We start from the raw sequence: 17597 nt of genomic DNA on the forward strand, positions 1-17597 counted from the left end.
TCCTCAACCTGCGGATTGGGCTACGGCAGAAGGCTACAGCCCTTGGCAAAGGGAGCGGGAAAGCTGCTGTTCGTGCAGAAAGTAATCGCAGTTGGTTGGGGAAGCCGGGGCGGCGGTCGTTTCGGGAGCTCCCGGAAAGTGCCGAGTGTGTGTGTGTGTATGTGTGTGTCGGGCCACGCCCCTTGCGGCTGTTTCGGCAAGTCAGCAGCGCGGTGGCTGCTGCCCGCCCGATATTTAGCACCCCTCTGGGGCGCTGCGAGAGGCTAACCACGGCGTCTCTCTCTCTCTCTCTCTCTCTCTCTCTCTCACACACACACACACACACACACACACACACACACACACACACTTCTCTCTGTTCAGTTACAAACGGTGTACTGCCCACACAGTGGTAGCAAATTCGTGTGTAAGTTTCTGTACTAGAACAGGCCAAAAAGGATTTTTGAAGAAACTTTGGACTCCCACAAGAACCGTATAGCCCGAAAAGGCCAATACATAACCTTTGATTTAATTGCTTATTGTTGCACGAAGTGCGGTTTGTTATCTCGACTCCATCATCGGTCGCCACCAGTCTCTATTCAAGAAGATACCGAAGATCTCTTCGCGTGTTTCTGAGCTGCAGAGTACCGAGAAATGGAAAAGAAGTCGCTATTTGTGTGTAAGCGTGTAGGTAAAGCAATCACGTCTTGAAATAGAAAAACCAATATTAAAGCAGTTTTTTGTGCTATAAATGATGGACCATTGGTGGCTTCCAAGCCACTGTAGTAAACTAGTGTACGTCCGATCCGACATTTAAAGCAGGACCTTTTTTTTTTTTTTTTTGTCCATTCACTGCTTCAGACACTGCATCACTTCAGACACTACTCGCTATCTGGATAGTTTATGTTCGTTAGCCAGGGGTAGTCCATCACGTTATGTTATAGTCAGTGAAACAGATCCTGGTAATACATTTATTAAGACCGAGAAAAAAAAAACGGATTGTTACTTCGGTGTGTGTTGGTGGGAAATCATGGTAACGTCTGCGACGAAAAACGAAAGATACTTTAAAGTACAGAGCTGGTGATTATTCTGGAATTGAAGGTGAACCTAAAGTTAGCATAATATGTGAGAGAAAAAGAGTAATTTGAAATAAAAAGTGCGAAATAGTGGAGTTGCCAGCTGGTATCTCTGTTGTTGTTGTTGTGGTCTTCAGTCCTGAGACTGGTTTGATGCAGCTCTCCATGCTACTCTATCCTGTGCAAGCTTTTTCATCTCCCAGTACCTACTGCAACCTACATCCTTCTGAATCTGCTTAGTGTATTCATCTCTTGGTCTCCCTCTACGATTTTTACCCTCCACGCTGCCCTCCAATACGAAATTGGTGATCCCTTGATGCCTCAGAACATGTCCTACCAACCGATCCCTTCTTCTGGTCAAGTTGTGCCACAAACTTCTCTCCTCCCCAATCCTATTCAATACCTCCTCATTAGTTATGTGATCTACCCATCTAATCTTCAGCATTCTTCTGTAGCACCACATTTCGAAAGCTTCTATTCTCTTCTTGTCCAAACTATTTATCGTCCATGTTTCACTTCCATACATGGCTACACTCCATACGAATACTTTCAGAAATGACTTCCTGACACTTAAATCAATACTGGATGTTAACAAATTTCTCTTCTTCAGAAACGCTTTCCTGGCCATTGCCAGCCTACATTTTATATCCTCTCTACTTCGACCATCATCAGTTATTTTGCTCCCCAAATAGCAAAACTCCTTTATTACTTTAAGTGCCTCATTTCCTAATCTAATTCCCTCAGCATCACCGGACTTAATTAGACTACATTCCATTATCCTTGTTTTGCTTTTGTTGATGTTCATCTTATATCCTCCTTTCAAGACACTGTCCATTCCATTCAACTGCTCTTCCAAGTCCTTTGCTGTCTCTGACAGAATTACAATGTCATCGGCGAACCTCAAAGTTTTTATTTCTTCTCCATGAATTTTAATACCTACCCCGAATTTTTCTTTTGTTTCCTTTACTGCTTGCTCAATATACAGATTGAACAACATCGGGGAGAGGCTACAACCCTGTCTTACTCCCTTCCCAACCACTGCTTCCCTTTCATGTCCCTCGACTCTTATAACTGCCATCTGGTTTCTGTACAAATTTTAAATAGCCTTTCGCTCCCTGTATTTTACCCCTGCCACCTTTAGAATTTGAAAGAGAGTATTCCAGTCAACATTGTCAAAAGCTTTCTCTAAGTCTACAAATGCTAGAAACGTAGGTTTGCCTTTCCTTAATCTTTCTTCTAAGATAAGTCGTAAGGTCAGTATTGCCTCACGTGTTCCAGTGTTTCTACGGAATCCAAACTGATCTTCCCCGAGGTTGGCTTCTACTAGTTTTTCCATTCGTCTGTAAAGAATTCGTGTTAGTATTTTGCAGCTGTGACTTATTAAGCTGATAGTTCGGTAATTTTCACATCTGTCAACACCTGCTTTCTTTGGGATTGGAATTATTATACTCTTCTTGAAGTCTGAGGGTATTTCGCCTGTTTCATACATCTTGCTCACCAGATGGTAGAGTTTTGTCAGGACTGGCTCTCCCACGGCCGTCAGTAGTTCCAATGGAATATTGTCTACTCCAGGGGCCTTGTTTCGACTCAGGTCTTTCAGTGCTCTGTCAAACTCTTCACGCAGTATCGTATCTCCCATTTCATCTTCATCTACATCCTCCTCCATTTCCATAATATTGTCCTCAAGTACATCGCCCTTGTATAGACCCTCTATATACTCCTTCCACCTTTCTGCTTTCCCTTCTTTGCTTAGAACTGGGTTTCCATCTGAGCTCTTGATATTCATACAAGTGGTTCTCTTATCTCCAAAGGTCTCTTTAATTTTCCTGTAGGCGGTATCTATCTTACCCCTAGTGAGATAGGCCTCTACATCCTTACATTTGTCCTCTAGCCATCCCTGCTTAGCCATTTTGCACTTCCTGTCGATCTCATTTTTGAGACGTTTGTATTCCTTTTTGCCTGTTTCATTTACTGCATTTTTATATTTTCTCCTTTCATCAATTAAATTCAATATTTCTTCTGTTACCCAAGGATTTCTACTAGCCCTCGTCTTTTTACCTATTTGATCCTCTGCTGCCTTCACTACTTCATCCCTCAAAGCTACCCATTCTTCTTCTACTGTATTTATTTCCCCCATTCCTGTCAATTGCTCCCTTATGCTCTCCCTGAATCTCTGTACAACCTCTGGTTCTTTTAGTTTATCCAGGTCCCATCTCCTTAAATTCCCACCTTTTTGCAGTTTCTTCAGTTTTAATCTACAGGTCATAACCAATAGATTGTGGTCAGAGTCCACATCTGCCCCTGGAAATGTCTTACAATTTAAAACCTGGTTCCTAAATCTCTGTCTTACCATTATATAATCTATCTGATACCTTTTAGTATCTCCAGGGTTCTTCCATGTATACAACCTTCTTTCATGATTCTTAAACCAAGTGTTAGTTATGATTATGTTGTGCTCTGTGCAAAATTCTACCAGGCGGCTTCCTCTTTCATTTCTGTCCCCCAATCCATATTCACCTACTATGTTTCCTTCTCTCCCTTTTCCTACACTCGAATTCCAGTCACCCATGACTATTAAATTTTCGTCTCCCTTCACAATCTGAATAATTTCTTTTATTTCATCATACATTTCTTCAATTTTTTCGTCATCTGCAGAGCTAGTTGGCATATAAACTTGTACTACTGTAGTAGGTGTGGGCTTCGTGTCTATCTTGGCCACAATAATGCGTTCACTATGCTGTTTGTAGTAGCTTACCCGCATTCCTATTTTCCTATTCATTATTAAACCTACTCCTGCATTACCCCTATTTGATTTTGTGTTTATAACCCTGTAGTCACCTGACCAGAAGTCTTGTTCCTCCTGCCACCGAACTTCACTAATTCCCACTATATCTAACTTCAACCTATCCATTTCCCTTTTTAAATTTTCTAACCTACCTGCCCGATTAAGGGATCTGACATTCCACGCTCCGATCCGTAGAACGCCAGTTTTCTTTCTCCTGATAACGACATCCTCCTGAGTAGTCCCCGCCCGGAGATCCGAATGGGGGACTATTTTACCTCCGGAATATTTTACCCAAGAGGACGCCATCATCATGTAATCATACAGTAAAGCTGCATGCCCTCGGGAAAAATTACGGCTGTAGTTTCCCCTTGCTTTCAGCCGTTCGCAGTACCAGCACAGCAAGGCCGTTTTGGTTATTGTTACAAGGCCAGATCAGTCAATCATCCAGACTGTTGCCCTTGCAACTACTGAAAAGGCTGCTGCCCCTCTTCAGGAACCACACGTTTGTCTGGCCTCTCAACAGATACCCCTCCGTTGTGGTTGCACCTACGGTACGGCTATCTGTATCAATGAGGCACGCAAGCCTCCCCACCAACGGCAAGGTCCATGGTTCACGGGGGGGCTGGTATCTCTAAGAGTCAGAAATGGTTGTGAGTCATATAACGTACGTTATCTAATAAAGGGTAATTTTTGGAGAAAAGTAATTTAAACGGTAAGTACGATTGCGTTGCGACTTTCTAGATTGTCATTGTGATAAGTATGAGTTACTAAAGACTGATTTATAGCAGCTTTAGAAAATATAGAGTGCGTTTTGCAAGATTCATTACCAAGGATTTCTGGAAGTGAACTCAGCGATTCATCAAATCTCGTATAGGAATAAAAGGCAGAGGAAGCTAGTTTTCCTGAAGCATTTTGCCGTTATGGTCTATGAGACATTAGAACATCAAATCACCGCAAATTCCTCGTGCGATAACCTTGTTGGGTTTTTATTTTCTCAGTAACACATGAAGTGAAGCATTCCGGATGAAACATTCGCGGAATTAACATTTGACGGTGCGTTAATCATTAGCGACGGAAAGATAACTTTCATCCATTCACAGAGATTCATTAAATATTTAAATGGAGTATCAGTCAACTGTTGGCGCTTAATGAAGGTGGCAGAACTTGAATAATATAAAATTAATATCAACACGCTTTAAATATTAGGTTCGCCAGATTTTACGACAGATGTCTCAGTTTCGTAAGCTCTTGGAGTACGTCCTTACTGTTTGTATTCCGCCAGAAGTTGAAGACTTTAACGTCGCCTTATTTTCTTTTGGGACCATTTGACAACTGAGGCCCCTTAGATTTATCTCAATAGCTTAGTAGCTATTGTGTAGTGTTAATTCGCGGACAACAGGCTATAGGAATCGAAACTGTGTTAGCGTCCTAAACCAGGCAGCACATGGAAACTTCCTCGCAGATTAAAACTGTGTGCCGGGCCGAGACTCGAATTCGGGACCTTTGCCTTTCGCGAGCAAGTGCTCTACCACCTGAGCTACCGAAGCACGACTGACGACCCGTCCTTACAGCCTTAATTCCGTCAGTACCTCGTCTCCTACCTTCCAAACTCCGCTGCAAAGTGAAAATCTCATTCAGACAGCACATTGATTGGGAGGAACAAATAATGGAAGAGAGTACTAAGAGCAAGGTCTGTAACAGTGTTCGATGAACAGCCGTTGATCGTCGTGTCAGAACTTGCTTATTTTCGCGTGGAGTGAGTGCCATTGAGTACGAATGCAGAAATGGGCCCTCACCGAAGAACACAATCGATTAGTGCAAGAACTGAAATCGAATCTCCGTCAGTGCTCCTTTCTTAATAATTTTCTGCCAAAGGTCTGTTAAACACTAGAAATCCACAAACATGTCTCCTTGCTTGTTACATACAAGCTGCCTCACTCCGAAAATAAAAAGTTTATTGTGTGCTGTATATGATAACATACACATAACCACAGCAGAAGGGTGCTAACAGTTGTACTGTCTTAAATCCTAATCGTAACAACTACAGCCTGCCGTTGATACAGCTCCTGCAAAAGAATATTAAATCGAAGAAATCCTCAAGAGGCTTCCATTTCGAGCAGCTTTACATGAATATTTTGTGGAATATACGAGTGCGATGGTTTTAAATGGAGAACAACATTTACTATGCACTCCTCCTTCCTGGTCGATAACAATGGGAAGCGTAGTAAGTACGTCATGAATATTTCTATACTTCACAGCATCATCACTTAATGCTCATAAAACTATGAAATGCCCTACTGCTCATATTAATTCTTAAATCATTGTTGTTTTCGTGTAGCGATAACGTATTTTTATATACAATCTAGTTGAGAAATATAATCGTAAAATGAAAGATAGAGCACATTCAGAAAGATAGTGCATAGTGCCTCAGTCCCTTTATGACTCTCAATACGCATTATGTGATAAAACACAAGATTTTCTCTGTGTATATTTGTACTGGAGTTGCATTAATATGCTGATAGAACAACTATTTTGATCTGCTCGAGTTACTAAAGAATAAGAGAATTTTGTTCTTCCAGAAGCATATTGTCCTGGTCCTACAACAACCTTTTTATGCTATCTGCAGTATCACTAACAACTTACGAATGTATTAAATAGTCAATCTGTTCAGTTATAGTAAAAAAACAAAAATAGTACGTAATTTCTATTAATACTGCTACTATGATCCACAACCTTCACCACTGTTCCCTTTATCACGAAACGTCCTGCATATTGATGTCGAACATATTTAAGCCCATACTGTGAGGCATGGAAATTGTCAAATATTAAGTAACTCTACCAGTAAAAGTCACAGTTCTCGTGAATCACCCGGGATTAACTTGGACATCAGGTTTTTCGTCGTCGTATCCTGGTAGTTCAGGGATGCCCAACTGGAATTTTTAATTGTTGTCAGGCAGGATCATTGAAGCTTCCAGTGTTGATAGTAGTTACCTGAGGAGGAGATGTAGCACATATCACCAAAAACTCAAATTGTACACATTTTTGTCACTCTCCCTCCATTTCAGTTTCCTGTGATCTACTGGCCCTGTTCACGAACTTGTGTGTACCTCAGGTAAACAGCTGATTCCTTATTTATAAAGAGATCACCAGCAGCTTAATATCAGGAAAATGAGCTAAATGATGTTTGACCATCTCCGTTGTGAATAACTTTTTTTTAAGGGATCGTTTTCTCCTGACACCCTGTCGTTCAATAAGAGAAGAGTGTGTGTGTGTGTGTGTGTGTGTGTGTGTGTGTGCGCCGGTCGTTGTGGCCGAGCGGTTCATGGCGCTTCAGTCCGGAACCGCGCGACTGCTACGGTCGCAGGTTCGAATCCTGCCTCGGGCGTGGATGTGTGTGATGTCCTTAGGTTAGTTAGGTTTAAGTAGGTCTAAATTCTAGGGGACTGATGACCTCAGATGTTAAGTCCCATAGTGCTCAGGGCCATTTGAACCCATTTTGTGTGTGTGTGTGTGTGTGTGTGTGTGTGTGTGTGTGTGGGCGTGCGCGCGCGCGCGCGCAAAGATCAGTTCCATCCATCAGAAATTAAGCGTTTTATAAGCATCAGTTAACAACTAATTACGCAAATGGACAGCTTCTAGGGCCTAGCCATATTTTCATTGGCGAAGTGCATCAGGAAACCATTTGGCACATTTCGCGACGTAGCTAGGTCTATGGAACATGTAAGTAACTGAGTTAGTGGGAAGGAGGGACTTGTTACCGTAACAAGAGAAGAAAGGAAGATGTATCACTATCTCTTGGTGATTCTGTCGATACTTCCTCAAAGTCTAACTTGGACCTAATATGTTGATTGAAAGCTTAACATCATAATAAGCAGATAACTACATTTTTTGTTTGCAAGGTCAATTTCAGTGAATACGTTATCGTTAGAAGTACGAGAGTCGTGAGGTAACAACTACAATGTTAGGTTACACACTTTGTTTGCTAGTTACTAGTTTTAGATTATATATGCACACTGTTGCAAACAATAATAATCCAGAAACTTCCAAACAGAGTGCCAGACCAGGGCTCGTACCCGAAACCTTTCCGTCTGCAGCTAGCGCTCTTACCGACTGATGTATAGCGGTACGACTCGACCCTTCCTCACAGACACACTTCTGCTAATACCTCTGCCCTACTAACCAAGGGAGTAGCCCGTAACAAGGTTGTGTGTTCGAGATCCGGTCTCCCACACACTTTTAATTTGCCAGAGAGTTTTAAAACAGCGCACACTCCTCATCAGAGTGAAAGACTAATTCCGGAGTAATAATTCTGCGGGTGTCACTTGTTGTTCTCGTTGGTGATGATGATGGTACCAAATGACATCCCATGTCTTTCAGGTATAGCGTGGAAGTATTTCATCGGTACCTTTGAGACTTCTTGTTAGCTTTATTTCGTAGTTGGGTGGGTCATGGGTCAGTAGACGGAGCTAAATTGTTAATACCGGATGTTCAGACACACTGTTCAAATGAATTAGGGAACATGGCTTTGGGTGCCTGCCATACTCCATTGAACAATAATAATTGATCTGGTATGTTGCCTGAGTAAAGCTTTATCTTTCAAAAATTAAGTACTCAATCCTCGGTACTTTTCATTGGACTGCGACAGCTTTAATAATTTGTGTGCCCTCCATGAGCATTTATTACCGTCTGACACATACATGACATGTATCGTTCCAGTACTTCAATGTCTAGACTTTCACGATATTCCTAGTGTTGCCCGCCGCACGGGCCCTGTCATTATCGTGCATGAGAAAGATTTCAGGGCCATCACCGTATGCAACAACCTGCACATGGTCCAGCAGGATCTGTTGGATATACTGCCAGGCGGGAAGGCTACCACGGACAACAAGATCGGTATGACGGTCGACACTGATGCCGCCCCACATCATCACAGAAGCTTACAACAAGTGACAGGTACCGCTCACCACGGAGCCTCCACACACAGACATGGCCATCACCTTGCGTTAGAGGAAATCTGAACTCGTCTCTGAATAACACTTTTCGCCAGTGACGAAGTGAAGTTGCCTGTTAACACGGGTACGGCAGAACTGAAGGCGAACTGCGAGAGATTGTCGCGTCAAGCGGGGTACTCCAGAAGGACGTCGGGTCCGAAAGATCCTTTCTCGTAAACTGCTCCTTACAGTCTGATCGGATACAGCGTCTCCAGTGGCCCATCTGAGATCATCTTACAGTGCTCTCGAGGTAGCCGCACGACGCCGCAACGCAGAGATGGCCGGGTACTGATCTTCAAGTGCGTCGGGGACATTGTGCAACTCGCCTTGTCTACTGACCTGTCTCTCTGAAGCGTGTACACAATCTGTCGATACCAGATAGAGAGACGTTGGCATCTGCAGCGATGCGACGGAAAGTCCATCCTTCTCGATTGAAACAGGTTGTCCTTGGAAGTTGCACTTCGTTGATGACGACAAGTTCCAGAAACGACAACTGTCACCTGTGTACCTCGCTGGGAAACCGGTACTTACATCCTTTCGAGGTTCAGCTGATATCGTAATGTGTAACACAGCCGACAGATGGCGAATGACATTAGTTGTTGCATACATTGGAAGCTAAAATCTCAAGCTGTGCAGTACGACCACAAACCTGTCTTAAAATAGATTTAAGATAAGGATGTGTTCCCCTAATTCTTTAGAGTAATGAGTGAAGAAAACCAATTTATGATGGAACAGGTTGAATCTGAGAGTGTGTTTCTTGCAGCAAGGTGCCAGCATTCCTGAACGTGGTGGACATCGCGGGTCTCGTGAAGGGCGCCGCAGAGGGTCAAGGGCTGGGCAATGCCTTTCTGTCGCACATCAAAGCCTGCGACGCCATCTTCCACTTAGCCCGTGAGTATTGTCATTACTGGCTCTTTAAAATAACTACGCTTAATTTCTTTTCCTATTTAGCGACCTGATACAGCTACATCTATACTCAGCAGACTACTGTGAAGTGAATGCTGGAGGGTACTTGCACGGCTTACAGGTGTTCGAGATCCTGCCTGTTCTAGTATCCTCTGGAGCGCGGGCAGAATGTCTTCTTAAATGCCTTTGTGCCTGTAGTAATCAGTCTGATGTTGTGTTCACTATCTCTACGGGACTGATTCGTTGAGGTCTGAAAAATTTCTTTACTTTATCCTCTTCCGTGAAATTCTGTAAGCAGGCTTTTCGTATTTTGCGTCTTTCGTCAAGAGTCTGCCGCTTCAAGTGTTTCAACATTTTCATGACTATCACCCGAGAATCAAACAAGTCAATGACGATTCGTGCTGCCCTTCTGTGTGTACTTCCAACTCGTCCTGTTAGTCCCATGTGGTGTGGCTCTCTCAAAGTTGGGCAATATTCTAAAATAGAATACACAAGTGATATGTAAACGGGCTGCATTTTCCCAGTATCATGCTAGTGAGCCTATTCTGTCTTCTACCTTTCTTGCGATTATGCTTGTTGTAGTTCTGTTTTATATCTCTGCAAATTGTTATGGTGGTCCAATTCTAACGCAAGATTATGGACTGATACATAATGGCAGCATACAGCTCCCGAGACTGCTAATTTATATCAGTCCTTTGTAACAAGAAATTTATTATTATAATTGCTTCTGGTATTATACTGCTTTGAATTATCAAAGTAATACGTCAATACCGCAAGTTCTAAGGCTAAATTTACACTCTCATAAATTTGCTTTGCGCTCCACGCAATATTTAGCTGATGTCTGTTAAATGAAGGCGGCGTTTTTTACCTTAAGCTGGATTTATTTTGGCCCCTTCTACTTTCCAGAACTAGTTTCAGCTTCGTTAAGCCATTATACAGTAGAGTGTTAAGCGAGAAAAAGTTGTCATGTGCACGAAAATGACAGCGTATTCACTTGATGTGCTTTCGTTAGTTTTGATTTAAAAGTTATACTGTTCTTGATTGCTTGACAGATAGTTGGTGCACAAGCGAGAAAAAGGTGCAGAGGTATAATGCTTAACAAAATTCGTAACTAGTTGTTGGTCGAAGAAGTCAAAATACAGCCTAAATGGAAAATGCGGCCTTCATTTAATAAACTTATGGCTGTGAATGACACCGCGTGGATGATAGATATTACGTGCATTGAAACGAGCTCAGTGATACAGAAATTTCTCTTGTCTAACTTCACCCAACCATTCACTCTCCTTTGTTGTTACTGTAGGAGTGCAACGGCGGTGTTCCTTCACTTTCGCTTGAGGCTTTTATCTTCGAATATGTGTTGTACACTACAATTATTCAAGCAGAAGCATGGGAGGATGTTAACATGTTCGTAAAAATTGAACGTTTTTTTACCCCATGTTTCTCATTAAATATTCTCAGAATATTTCCCTAAAATGTCTGCAGTAGTATATCCGCTCAAACAATGAACAAAAAAAATCTTTTTTTTCGCTGACGCAGCCGCTTTTAAAAACACAAAACTGTGCCTTACGAAAGGGAAAAGGACGTGATCGGTGGAGTAGCCGGCCGAGACACAAGCAGCAACAGGGAAGTAACCGATATTGTGACTCGTTACGAGTTCCTAACCAGGAGCGATTTCTATAATATCATCTGCGTGCTTTAATAGTTTAATTTCTTGAGCTTCTGCGTGTTTATTTAATAACTAATAACCACAGTTCTCGCGTTTTCGTTTGCGTCGGAAAGTAAACCGATTTTGTGACATATTACAAGTTCCTAATCAGGGGCGAATTATTTAGTTTCACTTGAGTGCTTCGGTAGTTACGTTTTTGAATCTCTGAGTATTAATCTAATTTATTAGACACAGTTCCTGCGTTTTCATCAGGGCTACAGTAGAGTTGCGCAGCACAGGCCGATAGTCCGTTTATCTGCATAGTTTAGTTTTATACGGTCTTTAGTATGGATAGGGACTGCGATTGTTGAGTGCGGATGCGAGCCGAGTTGGTGACACTTCGCTCTCAGCTTCAGGCTGTGATGACTTCGGTTACACAGCTTGAGGCTGCAGTGGATGGGCACCACTGTTGTGGGCCGGCCGTGGGGATCCAACGGACTTCCAGCACGTCAGAGTCCTCCGATCGGTCCTCACCGGTGGCCAGCCCAGTTACTGCTCATACTGAGGTTGACCCCTCACCTATGGTCGAGTGAGGGGTCGCCCCGGGGCGTAGCAGGCGGCGAAAGACTTCCCAGGCGGCCGCACGTAAGGCCTTCCCGGTTTGTCTAACAAACAGGTTCCAGGTGCTATCTGTGGCTGACACTGTCACTGAGTCAGATGTTGTCGCCTGTCTGTTTCAGAGGAAACCTCTCAGCTTGCAGGATCCGGACAATCACAGAGGGTAAGATTATTGATAGTTTGGAGCTCCAACGTTAGGCGCTTTATGAGGCCCCTTAGGGACATGGCTGCCAAGAAGGGAAAGAGAACCAGTGTGCACTTCGTGTGCATAGCGGATGGAGTCATTCCAGATGTGGAACGGGTCTTTCCGGATGCCATGAAGAGCACAGGGTGCAGCCAACTGCAGGTGGTTGCTCACGTCGGTACCAATGATGTGTGTCACACTATGGATCAGAAGAGATTCTCTCTGGTTTCGTGCGGCTAACAAAAGTGGTAAATGCTACCAGTCTTGCTTGCAAGATGAAAGCAAATTTGACCATTTGCAGCGTAGTCGACAGGACCTCTGGTACAGAGCCGAGTGGATGGTCTGAATGAGAGTCTCAGACGGTTCTGCGACCGTGTAGGCTGCATATTCATCGACTTGGGCCAAAGGGTGGCTGGATTTTCAGGTTCCACTGAATAGGTCAGGTGTCCACTATACGCAGGAGGCGGTACACGGGTAGCAGTGGCTGTGTGGCGTGGACTGGCCGGTTTTGTTTGGTTACAGGGTCTCGGGAAAACGCAAGAACCGCTTCAGTCACAAATAGTGCAGGCCGAACACAGGAGGAACGTAGATACTGGAACCATCGGTATAACAGTTGTAAATTGTCGTAGTTGTGTTGCGAAAGTACCAGAGCTCCAAGCCCTAATACAAACCACTATGCTCAATTCGTTATAGGCACTGAAAGCTGGTTAAAGCCGGATATAAGCTCAGCTGAAATTTTCGTGAAGAACCTAATGGTGTTCCGAAAGGACAGGCTAAACACGGTTGGCGGAGGCGTGTTTGTTGCTGTTAGAAGTAGTTTATCTTGTCGCGAAATTGAAGAAGATAGTTCCTGTGAGTTAGTATGGGCAGAGGTCATTGTTGGCAACCGGAATAAAATAATAAATGGATCCTTTTACCGACCTCCCATTTCAGATGACAACAGTTGCTGAAAGTTTCAAAGAAAACTTAAGTTTGATTTCAAACACATACCCAACCCATATGATTATAGTTGGTGGTGTCTTCAATTTATCCTCGATATGTTGGCGAAAATACATGTTTAATATCGGAGGTACGCATAAAACATCATCCGAAATTGTGCTAAACACATTCTCAGAAAGTTACTTCGAGCAGTTATTTCATGAGCCCATGCGAATAGTAAACGATTGTGAAAACAAACTTGACCTCTTAGCAACAAATAATCTTGAGTTAATAACGTGGATCCAAACGGATACAGGGATTAATGAACACAGGGTTGTCTTAGCGAGACTGAATATTGTAATCCCCAAATCCTCCAAAAATAAACGAAAAATGTACCTATTCAAAAAAGCAGATAAAAATTCACTTGACGCCTTCAAGAGAGACAATCTCCACTTCTTGCAAATGAATGATATAAGTGTAAATCAGATGTGTCTTGAATTCAGAGAAATAGTATCAGCAGCAGTTGAGAGTTTTATACCAAATAAATGAGCAAACGACGGAGGTGATCCTCCTTGCTACACAAAACGGGTCAGAACACTGTTGCAGAAACAACGAAACAAACATGCCAAATTTAAACAGACGCAAAATTCCCAAAATTGGCGATCTTTTACGGAAGCTAGAAATTTAGCGCGGACTTCAATGAAAGATGCTCACAACAGTTTCCACAACGAAACTTTGTCTCGCAGCCTGGCAGAAAATCCAAAGAGATTCTAGTCCTATGTGAAATATGTTAGCGGCAAGAAACACTCAATGGCTTCTCTGTACGATAGCAATGGAGACGCTGCCGAAGACAGTGCTGCCGAAGACAGTGCTGCCGAAGACAGTGCTGCCGAAGACAGTGCTGCCGAAGACAGTGCTGCCGAAGCAGAATTACTAAGCACATTCTCCCGAAATGCCTTCACAAAAGAAGACGAAGTAAATATTCCAGAATTCGAATCAAGAACAGCTGGCAACATGAGTAACTTAGAAGTAATTATCCTCGGAGTAGTGAAGCAATTTAAATCACTTAATAAAAGCAAGTCTTCTGGTCAAACTGTATACCAGTTAGATTCCTTTCAGAGTATGCTGATGCAGTAGCTCCATACTTGAACAATCATATACAATCGTTCGCTCGACCAAAGATCCGCACCCAAAGACTGGAAAGTTGCACAGGTCACACCAATATTCAAGGGAGGTAGTAGTTCGCCTGAGCAACGAAAGGTACCTAACGACTGGAAAAAAGTGTACGTCATTCCCGTTTTTAAGAAAGACCCTAAGGCAGAACCACACAGTCATAGGCCTATATCGCTGACGTCAATCTGTTGTAAAATTACGGAACGTGTTTTATGCTCAAGAATTATGGCGTTCTTGGAAAATGAACAGCTCCTCTATAAAAATCAACATGGATACCGCAAACAGAGATCCTGCTAAACTCAGCTCGCTCTGTTCCTCCACGAGATCCAGAGTGTAGTGCACAACGGCGCTCAGGCTGATGCCGGGTTCCTTGATTCCAGTAAGGCATTTGACACCGTCACGCATTGTACTTTAATGAACAAAATACGAGCTTACGGAGTATCGGAGCAGACCTGCGATTGGATTCAAGACTTTCTTGGATATAGAACTCAGCACGTCGCTCTTAACGGAACTAAATCGACAGATGTAAAGATAATATCCGGAGTACCACAGGAAATTGTGATAGGACCGTTGACGTTTACAATATTTATAAATGATCTACAGTTGTCTGTGCCAAAGCAGCAACGCCAGAAGACAGTAAGAATTTGCAGAACGACCTGCAGAGAATTGATGGATGGTGCAGCCTCTACCAGTTGATCCTGAACGTAAATAAATGTAACATATTGCGCATATTTAGGAAAGGAAATCCACTACTGTACAGCTACACTATTGATGACAAACAGCTGGAGACAGCGTCTGCCGTAAAATATCTAGGCGTAACTATCCTGAACGACCTTAAGTGGAATGACCATGTGAAACTGATAGTGTTAAAAGCAGACACAAGACTCAGATTCATCGGAAGAATCTAATGAAGTGTGATTCATCCACGAAAGAAGTGGCTTATAAGGCACTTGTTCGCCCGATTCTTGAGTATTGTTCATCTGTCTGGGATCCCTATCCGGTAGGACTGCTAGCATATCCAGACACTACGGGATGATGGCATTGAAACAGAGGATGACACGCGTAAAGCTGAAATACTAAACACCTTTTTCCATAGCTGTTTCACAGAGGAAGACCGCACTGCAGTTCCTTCTCTAAATCCTCGCACAAACGAAAAAATGGCTGACATCGAAATAAGTGTCCAAGGAATAGAAAAGCAACTGGAATCACTCAATAGAGGAAAGTCCACTGGACCTGACGGGATACCAATTCGATTCTACACAGAGTACGCGAAAGAACTTGCCCCCCCGTCTAACAGCCGTGTACCGCAAGTCTCTAGAGGAACGTAAGGTTCCAAATGATTGGAAAAGAGCACAGGTAGTCCCAGTCTTCAAGAAGGGTCGTCGAGCAGATGCGCAAAACTATAGACCTATATCTCTGACGTCGATCTGTTGTAGAATTTTAGAACACGTTTTTTGCTCGAGTATCATGTCGTTTTTGGAAACCCAGAATCTACTATGTAGGAATCAACATGGATTCCGGAAACAGCGATCGTGTGAGACCCAACTCGCTTTATTTGTTCATGAGACCCAGAAAATATTAGATACAGGCTCCCAGGTAGATGCTAATTTTCTTGACTTCCGGAAGGTGTTCGATACAGTTCCGCACTGTCGCCTGATAAACAAAGTAAGAGCCTACGGAATATCAGACCAGCTGTGTGGCTGGATTGAAGAGTTTTTAGCAAACAGAACACAGCATGTTGTTATCAATGGAGAGACGTCTACAGACGTTAAAGTAACCTCTGGCGTGCCAAAGGGGAGTGTTATGGGACCATTGCTTTTCACAATATATATAAATGACCTAGTAGATAGTGTCGGAAGTTCCATGCGGCTTTTCGCGGATGATGCTGTAGTATACAGAGAAGTTGCAGCATTAGAAAATTGTAGCGAAATGCAGGAAGATCTGCAGCGGATAGGCACTTGGTGCAGGGAGTGGCAACTGACCCTTAACATAGACAAATGTAATGTATTGCGAATACATAGAAAGAAGGATCCTTTACTGTATGATTATATGATATCGGAACAAACACTGGTAGCAGTTACTTCTGTAAAATATCTGGGAATATGCGTGCGGAACGATTTGAAGTGGAATGATAATATAAAATTAATTGTTGGTAAGGCGGGTACCAGGTTGAGATTCATTGGGAGAGTGCTTAGAAAATGTAGTCCATCAACAAAGGAGGTGGCTTACAAAACACTCGTTCGACCTATACTTGAGTATTGCTCATCAGTGTGGGATCCGTACCAGATCGGTCTGACGGAGGAGATAGAGAAGATCCAAAGAAGAGCGGCGCGTTTCGTCACAGGGTTATTTGGTAACCGTGATAGCGTTACGGAGATGTTTAATAAACTCAAGTGGCAGACTCTGCAAGAGAGGCGCTCTGCATCGCGGTGTAGCTTGCTCGCCAGGTTTCGAGAGGGTGCGTTTCTGGATGAGGTATCGAATATATTGCTTCCCCCTACTTATACCTCCCGAGGAGATCACGAATGTAAAATTAGAGAGATTAGAGCGCGCACGGAGGCTTTCAGACAGTCGTTCTTCCCGCGAACCATACGCGACTGGAACAGGAAAGGGAGGTAATGACAGTGGCACGTAAAGTGCCCTCCGCCACACACCGTTGGGTGGCTTGCGGAGTATCAATGTAGATGTAGATGTAGAGGAGATAGAGAAGATCCAACGAAGAGCCGCGCGCTTCGTCGCGGGATCGATCAGCTGCCGAGAGAGCTAAACAAACTCCACTGGCAGACATTACAAGAGAGACGTTGTGCATCACGGAGAGATTTACTACTGAAATTTCGACACAACACTTTTCACGAGGAGTCAGACAACATATTACTTCCCCCACATACATCTCGCGTTTTGACCACGGGGAGAAAATTCGAGAAATTAGAGCCATTACAGCGGCTTACCGACAATCATTCTTCCCAGGTACTGTTCGCGAATGTAACAGGGTTGGAGGGATCAGATAGTGGTACCGAAAGCACCCTCCGCCACACACCATTAGGTGGCTTGTGGAGTATGATGTAGACGTAGATGTATGAGAAATGCACTTAATTACAGGCCCATATCGTCAACCTCGATATGCAGCAGGATTTTGGAACATATATTGTGTTCGAACATTATGAATTACCTCGAAGAAAACTGCCTATTGACACACAGTCAACATAGGTTTAGAAAACATCGTTCTTGTGAAACGCAACTAGCTCTGTATTCGCATGAATTGTTGAGTGCTATTGACAAGGGATTTCAGATCGATTCCGTATTTCTGGATTTCCGGAAGGCT

The 17597-nt window shown here is 43.3% G+C and overlaps 1 protein-coding gene across 1 annotated transcript in view; it reads left to right on the forward strand.

The window, feature by feature from the left end:
* LOC124804834 (obg-like ATPase 1) overlaps positions 1–17597 on the forward strand; it is a 301314-nt gene that overhangs the window by 115316 nt on the left and 168401 nt on the right. The window contains exon 4 of the mRNA XM_047265184.1: positions 9595–9722. Coding sequence (XP_047121140.1) covers positions 9595–9722 — 128 coding nt within the window. The remainder of the gene's footprint in view (positions 1–9594; positions 9723–17597) is intronic.

Source organism: Schistocerca piceifrons, chromosome 1 (genome assembly GCF_021461385.2).
Source record: "Schistocerca piceifrons isolate TAMUIC-IGC-003096 chromosome 1, iqSchPice1.1, whole genome shotgun sequence".
In the NCBI taxonomy this organism is placed as follows: Eukaryota; Metazoa; Arthropoda; class Insecta; order Orthoptera; family Acrididae; genus Schistocerca; species Schistocerca piceifrons.